The sequence below is a fragment of the Rhyacophila brunnea genome, unplaced genomic scaffold (genome assembly GCF_057557595.1).
Source record: "Rhyacophila brunnea isolate RB1 unplaced genomic scaffold, BYU_Rbru_1.0 scaffold_9, whole genome shotgun sequence".
NCBI lineage: Eukaryota > Metazoa > Arthropoda > Insecta > Trichoptera > Rhyacophilidae > Rhyacophila > Rhyacophila brunnea.
In genome coordinates, this window is record NW_028233361.1 from 27,429,425 (window position 1) to 27,446,888 (window position 17,464).

The following is a 17,464-nucleotide window of genomic DNA, read 5'->3' on the forward strand; positions in this document are numbered from 1 at the left end:
TCTTATAGAAAATACATAGTGCCAACCACTAAAACCAAAAAACACGCGATTTTGACACGAGTCGAAAATGTGTAGGCATGTAGAAAATGATAAAAACGTGCATTTAGTCATGCGGTTGTCGATGCAGTACGGTACACGCGAGGTGACCTCATTGTTGTAGTGATTTCGGCAGATTTTCCTGACAATGTTCGTTTAAAGGTTCAAAATATGCTACGGGATGAGATCGTCAGTCTGATAATGTTTTAAACATAAAAAAAACAACATTACACACTTTTTTCTCTTAGCGGCAGCTTAGGTACTGTGACATCACGTGACAGTGCGCGACGTGCATCATAATATATTTGAACCTTTACCGCTTTCCTTCAACCAACATCAAAAAGAGTTTTATTATTTTATTATATTTCTAGTTAAATACATCTGCCATAATAAAATGCTCTCTGTCTGTGTTTTATCAACCGATTCGTATTGGTTTGCAGTTTTATTTATCGAAAACTGTCTGCAACTATGGATGCATTTTTTATTCTCTCCTTGTTTGGTGTAATCTGAATGTTTGCTTCATACGTATTCAAAAAATATTGGTCTGTTGAATTCGAACAAATATGCACAATCAATTTCCCGCCTTTTTTCAACTGTACATACAACTATTATTTACTGATATTTCTGTTCAAGTTATTAATTTTTTTCTATTCATTTGACAATAGAGTAAAACTTTACCGGTAATCATCAATAGTAGGCACTTATATCAATACCACTTTAATTATTATATAATGTAGGTACATATCAATATGCTTAATTTAAAACTGAATACATTATGTGACAAACAAATAAATAATTTCTATCTATATATTCTACAAAGATTATTCATGGCATCAAACAGTTTTTTAGTAATTTACATACAATGTATATATTTTAATACGAGTAGCTATTTGTTAATTACACAATATTTACACACTTTCCCATCAGTGATCTGTTGACGACTATAGACACTAATTTCAATATGGATTTGTTAATCACATTCAATAGTTATATAATACTATTGCATATTATATTTGTTGTTATTATTTCAACATTTATTGAATGGAAAGTAATAAAAAATGAGATAGCAAAAGGATTATGAGATGTCATTTTCTTAAAAAAAAAATACGTATCAGTTGCTAATCCCAATCGAAAGTTTTACCGAATACATTTTACTATATTATTATTTTACCATTAAATGAATAACGTATTGAATGTATAATACACTTCTTGACTGATTTGAAAATGCCTTAGATTGCCACTTTGCGAATACGAATATTCCCTTAACAGATTGTTCGACATAAAATTTATGGACGTAAAAAATAGGATACTATATTATTTGAAAGCACATATAGTATTTTATTACTTATAAGATGCTCTCATCGTGAACGAAAGATAAAACATTCGTTTTGGCTAGTGACATGCTATAAAAAATTGTCTATAGTACAGTAAAGTTTTACAAAAATGTTTGGGCATGGTAGACCCCCGAGGTGGGAAGCTGAAGGTATTTTTCAAATTATGTAGGTAAATATTAAATTTATACATTATTTTTATATTTGCTTCTATTTATTATTGTTTCAGCTTTAATTTCATACGTTTATTATTGTTAGTATTAAGTATAGTATAGGGTAATTAGGTATATGTTGAGTCAGGGGGGGGGTTGAAAAGGCGCTATGCCACTCGGATCGTTTGGGGCTTTTTAGTCAATAATTAGGAAACTGAGGGCTATATTATTACCAAATTTCAACTTCTTACCGCGGAGGACTTACCTACGTGTTCAAGTCACAGAACAGATTAATAAATATAAATGTATAAGCCATCACCATGGACCAAACGTTTGAAGCAGGGTACTTTTATGGCGGACAGGCCATAAAACCCAAATATAACAAAGCATACCAAAAGCCCTCGATGCATGCACGTTAAATTTACGTGACAAACTTTAATGCATATTATATAACACGTGATTAAGTGTATCTTATATTTTTCCACACTCAACAGCATTATCCTGTTATTCCACACCCAGTAGAGTAAGTCATTTCACATTAATTTTGTGTTCCCTTGTACAAACTTTAGTAGACTACACGGATATCTTATGAAAAAAAAATATGAATTCATTCTGACGTTTAAAATATGTAATATGTACTATTTCATGGTATATAAACATTTTAAGTGTTATGATGTTAAGGACACGTTATCATAATGATATAAACAATAATTTTCCTTCATAAAAAGTATGTACTTATATAATACCTATTATAATAACTATTATTATATACATATTATCCGAAATTCTTCATTTTCGATCTTTCTACATCACTCAATGTGAGAAAGCAATATCAGACATAAGAACGCATCATACTATTGAATCTACGAGATGCCAATACATTCACTGCAATAACATTTTCTCGAGTTGGATTTGGAGACAAAAAAATAGTGTCGTATAAATGTATAAAAGTTATTGTATCTCTACCAGCTGGCGGTCAGCGACTTTCGTGGGGTAGATTTTATTTTTCAATAAAACCAACAGGACATCGAAAATGAAAACCGGCGGCCAATTCGCTCAACGATATCGTAGACGCAAACCTTTAGCAATCCGATATTGTACTATGTAGCTACATATATGCAAACTATAAATAAACGAACTTGTTCGCAACAGAGTGTATGAAAAATAAAGAACGGAACAGATTAATATGATAGAAATTGTGAAATCCAATCCTTTTCCATGGTATGGGTATGGACACTAAATCAGTTGATGTCACGGAGAGTTGAAGCTTTCGATATGTGGGTATATAGACACATCATTAAAATTCATTGGACTGACTGGGTGATATCGAATGGAAAAAGTACCAAGAAGTTCTGCGTAGTATCAAAACACGAAAACTACAGTACTTCGGTCACATTATGACAGGTCAAGAGTACCTACCTATAACATTCCCCAACTTATCATCCAAGGAGAGATCAACAGTAAACATTACATAAACTACGCCTCATTTCATAGCTAAAAAACTTCCGTAATTGGTACGAGTTCAGCTCCACCAGACTTTTCCGTATGAATAACATATTCTTCAATACGTATGTAGTACCTACCTATATTCCATTTTTCTCCATACTCGAGATTCATTCACTGTGATACTCGTACCATATCCAGTAAGCCAGTTCTAATTCATTTTGTGTTCCCTAGTGTAGCCGGACAATTGCTTGCATGAATATTACAAGCTTATTCAAAATACTGTTAGGTACTTACCCACTGCAATATTAAATGAAATTAATAATTATTCAGTAGTATCATAATACTGAAGCTCGATTCGATATAACTAAAAAAATGTTTCAAATAATTATAAAATACAAAAAACTATATATTATTCAAAAATCTCCGTATGATCTTCGAAATAGCTTATCAAGCGGTGTCCACATTGGCAACAAGTTGCTGGCAACATCATTAAATTTCGATTAAAATAATTTATGGCAATATAAATTATGATAATTATCGTGTTGCCAATGTCCCACGGCATTAGACTACATTTTAATGATAATAGAATCCTAAAGACATACACAATTTTGCATTGGTGGAACAGCATAGTATCAATCAAAATAATACACATATATAGGCAATACTAATCAGTTGAGAATGTCATATTAAAGTGGACTAAATCGGTCCTGATCACAAACTAGTATTAACGAATATCAGTTTAGTTTAGTTTAGTTTTACGAATATCATTTTTTTCTATAGGTAATCAAAACAACCACACTTTTTGAAATAGCTATCTGTGTTGTAGGTACTATACAAAGTTTATTTGAATATCTAATAGTTATAGTCTTAAGCTCGTACTACATATGTATCAGCCATTTTTATTTCCATTGCATTACATTTTAAATATCTCTCTTCCTATACGTTGATTATAATGAATTTTTATACTTGTAACATAAACTTATAAAAAAATGTATAATAATTTACCATCGAGAATCTCGTCAGTCTGCCTTTTATTACATCGCATAACAACGTAGTGTAAAGAGAGCGAATGGATGAATAATTCTTCGAACGAAGCAATAATATCCTAAAGATGTTTGTCTAACGAAGCCTTCTTTGAAAGCGACACCTAATTTAAATAAAGCCAGGCGACATCTTACACTTTGATACGTTAATTACATTGAATCTTCCGTATAAGTACAAATCCCGGCATTTTATTGTCATCTGACTTTCTGCCATATTACGTACTTACCTCCTTAACGTGTCCTGAATCAGTTTTCTAAAAACATAGCAGCGGAATCACATTCAGCAAGTTCTGTTCATTGCATTTGACCCCCCGATACGAGGACACCCCCAGTATATGACTACTCTGCCCTTCTAAGGAAGAAGGCAGTAACTCGCAAAATTTGTGAAATTGAGTGAATGCCATCCATTAGGTAATTTTTAAAGCTATATATTCTGTTCACTTTAAAATCAGTATTATCACTAAAATACCGTTAAAATCCTTAGTGAAAAGATATACATCTTCTAAAATAATATATTTTTTTAGCAAAAAGTCAGTAATTGCACCTATTCATTGCAGTTACTGCTTATTTATTATTACTTTGTTTGTATTTTAACATCCTGCTAATAAAAATTACCACCGTTTTTATTAATTAATACAGTACTTAAGTTTGAGAAAAAACACATTATGTCATTTATCTCGAAAGTGTGTGAGAGTCAGTTACTGCCTTCTTCCTTAGTAACTTCCTTCCTTCCAGTAACTGTCTTGAACCTCGAGACGTCGAATTACAGTTTGTATCCCGATGAGACTTCTCAATAATAATTGGTCCATTGTTCAATAGCAAAGGGTGGAGGTAGGCTGTTAAGATCCGCCGTAAATAGTGCACATTAATCTTTTTTAGTCATAAGACATAGACATAATTTTGAAAAACACTTCTGAGAAAATATATTACAACCAATAGAAAAAATCTTTTTGAAAATAAGTAAGACACCCGTCAGGAATCGAACCTGCATCTCTTGGATTTACTTCCCGTCCACAAATTGTCCACTATGCTACTTATTGGCTTTTTTCAAACCTGCTCATCAACGCTCTTCCAAATCAACCTACATACCCAGCTCAAGCTCATACGTATTTGTGATTATTGAACTAAAACTAACATTTACAGATGGTATTGGTTAGTTTTTAAAAATCAATTAAACCCTGCCTAAATCAAACTATAATAGTTTTGGTATGGTTTGGGCGATACGACAAAATTTTTCATATTTTTTCATTCATACTTATTTGTTTTAATTTTAAGAATACATATTACACATATTGTTAGTTCATTTTTTTAATTCATGCCCTGCCTAAACCAAACTATAATAGATAAAAAATATTATTCTATCTATAAAATATCAAGTTATGTATGATTTAATTGCATAATTTTAGATATTTTAAAGATAGATACTTTTTGACTATCTTCTATTATGGCCTGGTTTTCGCAGGGTTTAATTGAATTTTTAAAACTAACCAACACCATTCGTAAATTGTAGTCATATTTCAATGAAAACAAAAATACGTATGATTGACAAAGTTTAGTGTGCACTATTTATGGCGGATTTTAACAGCCTACCTTCACCCTTCGCTACTTCCATTGTCTCCATTCGGGTATTATCAAGTTTATCTTTTGATTTTTGAATGCGGCTCTTCTTTGAAACAGTCAACTCACATGGCCCTCTTAAGTAAAATCCTCATTTCAATGTATGTTTGGACCCAAAGCAAATGGCTGATATCCATTTCTCGTGAAAAGCTTGTTAAAAACTTCGTCGTGTAACAGCCAAGATCCATTTTGGAATGTGCCTACCTAAAAAATAGTCACGTTTCAGCGTAATTTAAATTATTACAAATCATGTCCGGAAAATTATACGTATGCAATTCGCCGTATCCCAGTTCATCGTGAGTTGTTGTACTTAAAACAGATGGCCGTATATGCGTTCGTGAAGCATTTCACCGTAAAGTAGGTTGTACAAACGTTAAAAAGCCGTAATTAATGATTTTAAAGTAATATGTGGTCCACTTGGTGCAATGGTATTAACTGGCAAGTATTGGTTAATAATATTATGGTGTGTTTATTCAACACAATATAATGTCAACCAGAACCGGTATACTTTGTTTTACTTTTGTACTTAATTAGTGTTAGTAAATGCGATCTCAATGTTATACGACCATCTTGTTCTGGTACAACGTCTCACAGTTAACTATGATACGGTGAACTGTATACGTATAATTTAAATGTTACAAATATATAGTAGGTATGCTTGGCATTTTATCTGCAGATTTAGTCCACGATAATAATACGACAAAGAATTTAGTTATTTAACTAATGTCGTTTTCTTTTTAATTCCTAATTTTATAAAACCATTTACACATATAAATTTGATTAATACTATCCATTTTCGATAAGCAAGAATTGCACTCGTAAGTAAACCCGCTTTAAATCCAATTCAGACTATTTTAGTAATCATAATGTATATATTATCAAACAAATGTATTTTATCAAGTATCCATTAGAACAGGGCTGCGAAACATATGGCCTTTTAAATTAATCCACATTTTACAAGACAGATCCGTTCTTGATTAACATGTTTTATTTTGTCCTTTATTCTGTTTATTTTAAAATCAACATAATATCAACATAATTAAAAACTTTAAATCAACATAAATCAAAATACAATAAAATCAACATAATTTAAAATACCAAAGAGTTAAAAAGGGAACATTATGTCGTTTAAGTATTACATTTATTAATTTGAGAATAAACTGGTCCACTGGCACTGATAATCGTGATATCTATCAAAATCTCTCTCAATTAAAATTTCAACCTTATCTAGTTGATGGCTCAAATGCTTCTAATAAAATACATAATACAATGAAATGTATTGAGCTCTCAAATGATAACATCCATATTTGGTGCTAGGGAAGATCCGATTCAAATATGGAAGAATGAAGTAGATTCAAGCAACATAAGTACACAAAAATTCATTCTTGCTTTTCTACTTCTTAATGTTGCCAATCTACATTTCCTACATAACCCAAATCGTCGAATGTGATGTAACACATTTCTTTCTTAGTATATTAGAAATCTACAAACTAGTGTAAATTTTAAATATAGGTAAGTATCTAATTGAAGTTTTTTTAACACGACCTTATTAAGTTTGCAGCCTTTTCCGACATGAAAATTATCCCACCCCTGCATTAAAAGAAGTGTTTTCGTTTCATTGGTTTTATTTGTTAAGCCGTAATTAAAACGGTGTATAGTATACTTGGCTGATTTTTTTCACTGGACTTTCTGATCCTTCTGAAAATGGATTGGTGAATCAAACCAATCGATTTGTAACATTGATTAATACATTAATTTAAAGAATCTGTGATTAATTCTTATGTATTTTATTTTTAATCATTTATTTTTTACAAATTTCTTCGTTAATTTCTTTTATTTTGTTAACTGTCAATTCATGGTGGAACTGCATTGTATTGTTGTTTTTATTTAATAAAACGCAATTTTTTTATAGTACTTATTCCACTTTAATTAATATATTAGGACCGGTTTCGTCCGCCTCAGTGGGACATTTTCAACTGAACTATAAAAAAATTGCGTTTTATTAAATAAAAACAACAATAAATTTCTTCGTATTGCGTGTAAATACTTCTTAGACTGCGTTGAAAGTTTAAAGTTTGTTCGATTTGGGTCGGTAATTATTAAAAATAATTGGGTTCTCGGAATTGAATGAATACAAGTGGACTAGTGACTAAGCTGAGTAAATCGACTTCAATGTGAAATAATATGCGATTGTAACTTCTACATGACTGCTTTCAGTATGCTGTGAATGCGGACTTGTTTCCAAATGATCAATTATTACTATTCCAGGAAATTTCTTTTATGTTTTTAGTATTTCATTATCAGGGTAAAACATTAAAGTTAGATACGTTGATATACAAATAATTTCGGTTACAGAAATATATTATGAATACAATATTGGGATTAAAATGCTTATAAATTTTCATACAAGGTACTTGTTAGAAGCTTGTAAACTGCTCTTATATTAGAACAATTGAATATGCGCAGGTGCGATTTCTTCTAGTGCGCAGCATTTACGCATGTACGGTAAATATTATGATTGTTGTTGGTGTCGTGGACTGAATTTACATCAAAACTATTGAGAATGGGACGACTGGCCTCCGGACAATTGGACGCCGCACTGTCGTAGACACGTATACAGAACGTAGACGAGGTATTTTAATCAGTTTCTATCTTCTACCTTCTTAGTAATTTGAATTCATTTTACTCTTAACATCATTTATTCTTTATCGCGGATTGCGAATTACCATGCCTAAGGCTTTATATAAAATAAAAAACTCTTTTTTCGTTGGAACTTAAACATATGCACGATTAAATCATTGTTTACGTCTGCATATTTACATTCTCACCAACTATTAAATCATAATATAATCATTTAAATATAAATAATAATATTGAATATTTGTTTGTAAAGTACCTATAAGTACCTAACGTCTACTTATTTTCGAATTCCGTGGCGTCCAGTTGTCCGGTGCCAAATCGTCCTAGACCCAAACTATTGCATCGCTTACTCTCGCTTACTGTGTCAAGTTTTCTGTCAAAACTATTAAACCTCATGCGAATGTGTAATGTTTATAACGTATGTCACTTGTAATATTAATTATTCAATATTAACTATAATTTTAAAACAAAGACAAAAAAATGTATTTTTCAAAACTGCCTAAGTGGAGATATGAGTGTATCTACTAAGCTTTTATATGACAATAAAAATATCAGGACCAAACTCGGTAAAAATATCGCCCTTGTATGCATTACACCCAAGCCACGCACTCGGTTAAAAATATAAATAACCTCCAGCGGCAAAAAGTGGCCAGACATGGGCAATTAATTTCATCTTATCGCATTACCTCTCTCCCCTCTCCAGTCAGCTCCACGTGGCCCGAAATGGGGGAGCTCTTCTTCACTAATGCAGGCATTCATAATATTATTACAGCCGGTTGCCGGTTTTCAAAAAAGAAAATTTCAACACCGCTGCTTAAAAAGTTATTGTGAAGCCAAATTTACTTCCCGAGGACCTTATAATATATTTTTAAGTAGGCTTTCGTTTTGTATTTCTGTTTACATATTATTTTCTGCTGTAAACTTTTTTAATGATTTTGAATGCATGAACCATTTTCTAGTATTTTTTAATATATTTTTTTTATATTTATATACAATGTCGTCAATATTTCAATATTTGTGGTATAAACAATAAAAATGGTATTATCCTCTTTTATTCCGCACATAAGCGTCTGTATAGCCCTACTAGACGCCAATAGTTGCAATTTTAATAAAATAATAATATAAAATAAATGAATTTAGTTTTGGAACGCAATTTCTCGGAGCAATGGTTTTGATAATTTCGCGAACCGGAGCTGCGGTCCCGTACGCTCCGATACATTTCGAGCCCTGAATTATGTATTACCCTCAAAATTAATTAGGTACCTAGATATATCTTTTTCATTGTTGTGTCCCACACGATGGAAAATCGTGACTTGTTTCTCCAGCAATTCTTGCATTCCGTGATCCACATAGCTAAAGGTAATGGAGACGCCTGTGCATAGGTACCTTAGTGTAGGTATACGATCTTCTTATATGTATAATATACAATGTGTGTTAATAGTAGTTAACCTTTTTTGTGCGAATATATGTATTATTCGCTGCCCTTGTGCATAGGTGGAACGGATTCACCAAAATTAAAATGCGCAAATGGCTTTTCATCGAATCAACAAGGGGTTTTGAATCATTTCTCTTTTTAAACGCCCTCCGAATCCCGTCCATACATCACGCCCCACCACTGATGTTGCAGTCCTGTGACAAATTGGCGGGAAGGAATTTTCCCTACCGAAACAGCGCCGAAAAATTTGCGGCAGCTAAACGAAATGCGGGAAATGTGTTGTGGAATTATTTTGCATTTCCGTTTAAATACATACTTATAAAACGATTGGATATAAACCTTTTCTTATTCATTCATTTGATTCAAATTTGGAATCATTCTAAGTTTATTAATGGCATTACTATCAATAAAAAAATATTGCGATATTATAGTATTATTTCAGGTACGTAAGTTGTCACAGTGTAATGATATATATACTTACCATCGTATTGACATTGTGTCAGTGCTGATAAATTAAAGAATTATAGAGGATCAGTTCAATCATTAGCACACTCTGGTGCATATTATATTAATATTATACTTTTTCTGTTTCACTTGTACAATACCTCGCATGTCAAAATTTACATTACATGTCAAACATTACAAATCAAAACTCCGTAAAAATACCATCGTAAATTTATTGTAAAATCTAAAATATAATAAAATGTGCTTCTATCTGAAAATATATCAAACGACTTATAATTATTGATACTTGTAAATGCTTAATAAATATGTATTAGTTTTGTAACGAAAATTAAGTTTAATTTTTAAAAATCAACGATAAACTATGTTTGTGACATAACTGCATGTGACAGCATAGAATACACCTGGATTGCTGAGATACGGGACGATATAAAATAAAATGAGATCAATGTGTAGGGTGTTTTCTATATTTTATATCATATTCAGTTGCGGTAAGTAGCACCTTTTCGGATTCCTTAGAATGTTCTCTTTTAGATTCACTAAGTATGTTACTATGCCTTATTTGGTCACTGAATTATGGCTATTTGTGATATCCTATAATTTCGTGATACTATGCCTGTGATAGTGGCACCCCATATGAAACAAATTTTGTATATATTATTATGTATTCTACGTCAAAATACGGAAATAATAAAATTATACCTGCCATTGTGTAATATATCATCTCTTATTCCTCCCTTATTTACTCTGTCATCTATTTATTCAATATCTTTTCACAAAAAAAAATGCTTTGTAAGTTTTCCATAGTTGATTTAATTTTGACCCATTTTATACGATCTTTTGTTGAAGTTAAGTGATATATTATATCTTATACGCCGATCAAAGCAGCATGAATTTTATCTTCAGTGTACGGAAAAAACGCTTCAGTGGATTCAGTGCTTCGGTTTTTCCACTAAATTGTTTTTCTTCCACGACCCCATGGTGTGACCTGACATATATTCCATTCATGTATATATATTGTGTATACGTGGGGTTTTAAGTACCTACCTGCCTACGGAATCTTGCCACGTTTGCCCTTCGTTAAAATGATTGAAAATGCAATACTCTTTCGCATCAGTAAATTTTGTACACTACGTCGTTTCTCTTAATATTATTATATTACACAGTTATAGTAGCAAAGTTTGCCCTTTGGAGAGAGGTAAACTTTAGCAACTGAAAAAATAGCGCACACTTGGACAGACATATCTATAATGATAATATTATGTTTTTACCAGAGATGAACATACTGCATGAATTTTAATTTCGTATATAATATATAAATATAAGTATAGGTATATATATATATATATATTTAATTAACTATTTTTTTATATTCAAGGAATAATAAAATTCTTACTTACTTTTTTCAAAAAAGATTTTTTCTATAGGTTATAATATATTTTCTCAGAAGTGTTTTCAAAATTATGTATGTTCAATAATAATTAGAATGTTACATTCTTAAATCTTGTGAATTATTCGTTGAATAAAAAAATTGTTAATTAAAAATTATTAGCAAGTTGAAGTAAGTTACAACAAAAATTCTTGGAGTGATCCGTGACGTCTGTTTTTAATTAAAGTAATGCCAACTTTGATTTAAAATACAAAAGCCGATCGCCAATAGTAACTCAATTTGGGAAGATATTCAGAGAGTATTAAGAGCCATTAGTTAAAATTTGTCCCAATTAAGTATGGCGCCTATAGCATAGTGGACTATGTGCATGGGCGCGAAACCCGAGGGTGCATGTTCGACCTGCTGGGTGTCTTACTTTTTTCAAAAAAGATTTTTTTCTATTGGTTATATTACATACCCATGATGGCCGAGTGGCTTAAATGCCGGTCTATAGAGTCGAGAGTCCCAGGTTCGAATCCTGGGTCTGGCAAGTACACATATTGTTTTTTAATTTGTGTATGAGTCAGAGTATGGACCTAATAGGTTGAGCAAGTGGCTGACATCCATTTCTCGTAAAAACAAAAATCTGTCAATACAAACCTCCACTCTGTGGAGGCGCATATGATCCTATTAGGATCGGACATGGTCGAAAGAAAAGAAGAAAGAATATTAAATTTTCTCAGAAGTGTTTTCAAAATTATGTATGTTCAATATATATAGTATATTATATTAAGTATATCAATATTATCGCAGAAACTTTCAATCCAAAACTGCAAAAGTCAAAAATTAAATCTTAAAAAATAAATCATAAAAAATTCAAATTCTTCATTGAATTTTTGTGGTACTTATTCATAATTTACTCTTGGCAAATCTACCGAGTTAAGTAATTGCCGCCTCATCATAAATTTCCTTGTGCAATTTAAAAATGAAGAAAAAATAGTAGCCTTAAACAGTCTCCATTTTCTCTTTATCAGGCGAATCTATCATCTCGTCCCGGCGTCTTAAATGTTAAGGCGGTCTTCGTTATTCATTACTCTTTTCATACACCTCGCAACCCCCGCCACCCATTCCACCTTTCCACACTGAGTGTTTGCACTTTAAAGCCCCTGACGGTATTTTTAAATCGGTATGCGAACAATTCTTCTTTTTTAACGTGCGCGCTATTCGAAATTTAAAAAATTAACCGCTCGGGCTAGTGGTTATATAATAAGTGTTTTTAAATTATGTATCTTCAATAAAGAATTTTACATTCTTAAATCTTGTGAATTATTTGTTGAATAAAAAACATTTTATTTAACTATTAGTAAGTGCAAGTACGTTATAACTAAAATTTAGAGTGATCCTGACACCGGTTAGTAATTAAGATAATATTAATAAGTATTTTGATTTAAAACACAAAGGACGACTGCCAAAAAAAATTAACGCAAATAAGAAAGTTTTTCACAAAAATTAATTGGTAAGGCACATGGGCGAGAATCCCGGCGGCGCGGGTTTGCATCCTGCTGGGTGTCGTATTTTTTTTTAAATATTTTTTCTAGTGGTTATAATATATTTCTCTGAGATGTTTTCAAATTATGTATGTTGCATAAAGAATGTTACATTCTTAAATCTTGTGAATTATACTATTGAATAAAAAGAATGGTTTATTAAATTTTCTCTTTATATATCCCATATACATCAGTCGCACAATCGTCGATAATGCATTACCATAATAGTAACAATATGCCAACATATATCCATAAAATATACAACGTTGTTTATTTCGATATAATAGTATGGGTCAAAAATTCTTAACTATAGTATTTTTCCGTACAAGAAGTATGTGTCTAATTAATTTACCAACATTACTAAATCATATTAATTCATACCGACTGTGTATAGGAAAAAGGGCGTAACCCTCGATTTTTCGAAAAGTGCTTTAATTAGATATTAACAATGTATACAACTAAATACACGTTCTATAAAAAGGAAGTAAGTCACAAATGCCGAATTATTATCTAAATTCAGGTTTTAATTGAGATTAATTAAGTTTTAATTTAAGAAAAAAAGCATTTACGCTTAATTTTAATGATTTTTCTGTAATAACTTCTTTAATTATTATTAGATCGAAAAGATGTTACACCAAATCATCAATCATGTACCCAATGTCTGTGCCTATTTTAAAAAAAATATTAAACTAAAATCATTCAAAAAAAAGTTTTTTGCCCCTCCTGTAAAATTTGTTCTGTGGGGGTTACGCCCTTTTTCCTAAACACGGTCGAACCTAACAATTAATAATTATTATGTTCTCAGTATAAACTTTAGAAATGCCACAGAGACTAAACCTTCATAATAGAGGGAATACTACTAATTTTTGAATTACAATACTTGTCAGTGGATTCCAGAATGTTCACTATGGTGCATTGCCGATGGCCGATAAACCTATCACCGATTATTATGGGTGAACTTCGTGGTAATAAATTGCATTATCTCCCGACGAATTACTCGCGAACCGCACGTTCGGGGGTTGGATCTAATAGATTATTTATATACGTGAGGTTGATGATTTATTCGCCGAAACAGGCTGACGTTGCATTAATTTGCAATGAGGCTTTTTTTCTCCCGTCTTTTTTTTTCTCCTTGCAATAATTTATTTTCGAAAACGCCCCCCGGAGCTTTTTTCCCCAAAGAGTGTGAATCAAATATTGACTTTCCCCGACATAATTTTCTCATTTGCGCATTTTCAAATTTGGAATAATTGACTTCAAACCGTTATAATTTACCCATCGATGACATTATAATCCTGAAGCGTTTTGTTTACACGAGATTTTTCATTGTATACGGGTGAAACAATAATAGATTGTTAAAGAATTCTGGTATTTAAATTATTTAAAAAAAAAAACAAAATAAATGTTATGGTTACACAATCGCTTAGTATCGAGTTTTCTCTAGTTTATTGTAAATAATTACAAGATAAAAAAAACTTTTTAAATACAACGTTTTTAAATTTTCTGTTGAATTATTATGCTCAATATGCTCAAACTCGTACTCGATATGAACTAAATAAAATAAAAAAACAAAATATACAGAATACTGAAATGTCATTTTGATTTCCATACCAACGCACGTATATATTAATAATTTAGTTGCTAGGACCACCCCCTTAGCAACCAATAATAGTCTTTTACTTTTTACGGATTCTTCTGATATAACTTTCCATACAAAACAGAATTAACTGAAAATGAATTCAATTCTGCTTAAAGATGGCTAAAAGTATTAAAATAATGCATTAGCATCGTGTTCTGACATATTCTAAACGTTTCAAATGTCTAGCTAGTCGGGAAGTTAGTTAAAAATCGATTGCAAGATTTGTACTGGACAAACAACCACCGGACAAACAAGAATACGAGCTAATAAAAACGTTGTAAAATATGAAAAAGTATAATATAATATCACGTTTTGTGAAACCTCATTATATAAAGAATATTCGAAAACTAGTCGTATATTTTAATAAAATATGGGCCCCAACCGACTTTCCCTCTAAGGGCTAAAGCACACTAAAAGCGGCGCGCGTGGCGTAGATGGCGCATTTCCAGTGTGTATGTGCATAAGTACTCATTTCTCATAGGACAAATAAGTAGGCTAAAGCAAAAGGGTTTCTCTTCATTACTTACAGATTGAGATATGCGCATAAAAATTTGACACAATCTTTACGGGATTTTATTATATTATCTTAATATACTGTAAGTACTGAGATACTTTGGCCATTGTTTAAATTAAAAATAATAAACCTATTTCGTATAATTTAAACATTTCAAAGAGTGGCTGTTGTGCATTTCAAAAATGGAGAGAAGCCTTTTTGCTTTTAACCTACTCTTCGACGGAACTGTTTCGATATTGTGTAAATAAGAGAGCCAATCCGTATTTTCTCACAGCACAATCATAGTAAAACTTAGTTTTACTGAAAAGTAAGATATTTCCGAAATAAATGAAGTACACTTAGATACTTTTTTTCGCAGCATAATAATTTGATAAATGCATTTATCTACCTAAGCATAAAATGGTGAATTCTAGCGCACATATTTGTTATTCAGAATATACTCCACAGATGACGTTATGATTCACACGCATAATTTAAAAATAAATGTTGGTTCAAATGCATGGCCATTACTTATTCTTAATCTTATTTTGAAATCGCCTTCCATCTTTACTAAACCTTGAGAAACGCTGGTATATTATAATGGATATCTGTAGTTGACAACAGAAACGATGTATTCCAACTACGCCCCACTGAATCCAACGTAAAAAAATGTCTTTTTCTATCAACAGAAGAATGACCATTATTTGTGCGTCCGTATATCAATCAACTGACAAGTGTTTCTCCCTTAACTTTTCCAGCGTACCGGAAGTGCCAGGCGGACGACTTCCGGTGCGGCGCCGGCCCGCAGAGCGGCGCGCCATCCGGAAGCAGCGGCAGTAGTAGCGGGGAAGCCTGCGTAGGGCGGGAAAAGCGCTGCGACGGCTACATCGACTGCAGGTAAGTGTCTTAGCTTATCCATATACTTATCACTCATCTGGTTAGATGCATAGATAACGCTGTAAGTTAACCTAACTGTCAATAATAACTCAGCGCTCTAAATAGAAAAGTTTATGAACGGTATCTTTCGATAATTCTCAGAATATATATTATATACTATGGAAGTTTTTTTTTTGTTATATACCTACCCACCTACCTTAGACAGATAAATGCGAAAACAATCCTTAGACATTCGATACGCAACTATCGCGAACCCAGGGGGGGGGGCAAGGGGCCCTGGCACCCCCCAAAAATGAAAATTATCAAAATGATTTTAAACATTCAAATTGAAAGCCAATAAACTATACCTTTGGGCTTAGACAAATAAAAACACGGCAAAAAAAATGATTCGTAATAATTCTCTAGCACCCTTTTTAGAAAAATTTCTTAGATTTTAATTTCTAACACAAAAATTTCGAAACACTAATGTCAGGTTTTTTTAGAAACCCAATCCCTAATGGAACTGTCAAAAAATTCTCGGTGTCCACCCGAATTCCGAGTGGTGTAGGTCATGGCTGGGGAAGGCTGACAGGGCTCTAGCCTGGGGGCCCGGGCTGTGGGGGGCCCAGCGTGTCGGGTTGACCAGATAAGTGAAATAAACACACATCATAAATTAGCTTTAATAGTAAAAAAAGACGCCTGCGGCGCTATTATACTTCATGGCCATGTACATTTTCAATTACTTATATAATTGTGCAATATATTTTTTGATTATTATGTGTCGATACTCGTCAGCTTCATTATTAAAGAAGATGTATTAAAAATCGCCAATAATTCACTCTATAAGTACCCTTAATTTGAACTAAAACACAATTTGAAAAACGTTAATGTAGTGTTTCTCACTGCCTTTAATCTTAGAGGTAGGTAGGGGGCCCGCCAAATATCCTAGCCTGAGGGCCCGTTTCAGGATGTGGGTACCATGGTGTAGGTACACCGAGTGCAATAGACAAAAGACCGATAAATGAGAAATTAGGCTGTGAAGAAGAAAATTTACATTATCCTCCTTGCCCCCCCCCCCAATATTAAATCTTGGGTGCGCCACTGATACGCAATATTACTTCTAAGCATTTGGGCAGGCACCACAATATGCCCTTATTATTTCTCCATCATTTATCTACCGCATATAAGTAGTGCATGGTTTGTCAATCGCTGCGAGACGTCACTTATTTGTAGTTATAAATAACTAGTAAATAATAATGTATTATATACGATCGTTTAATTCATAACCGGAGCGTCATTTTTAATTCTTTGACAAGTCGGAAGACGAGAAGGATTTCTCTGGTGCGTTCCGGTCCATTTCGACCAATAGTTGCACTAG

At 32.3% G+C, this 17,464-nt stretch overlaps 1 protein-coding gene across 1 annotated transcript in view; it reads left to right on the forward strand.

The window, feature by feature from the left end:
• mgl (low-density lipoprotein receptor-related protein megalin) overlaps positions 1 to 17,464 on the forward strand; it is a 625,899-nt gene that overhangs the window by 571,980 nt on the left and 36,455 nt on the right. The window contains exon 5 of the mRNA XM_085959678.1: positions 15,969 to 16,107. Coding sequence (XP_085815804.1) covers positions 15,969 to 16,107 — 139 coding nt within the window. The remainder of the gene's footprint in view (positions 1 to 15,968; positions 16,108 to 17,464) is intronic.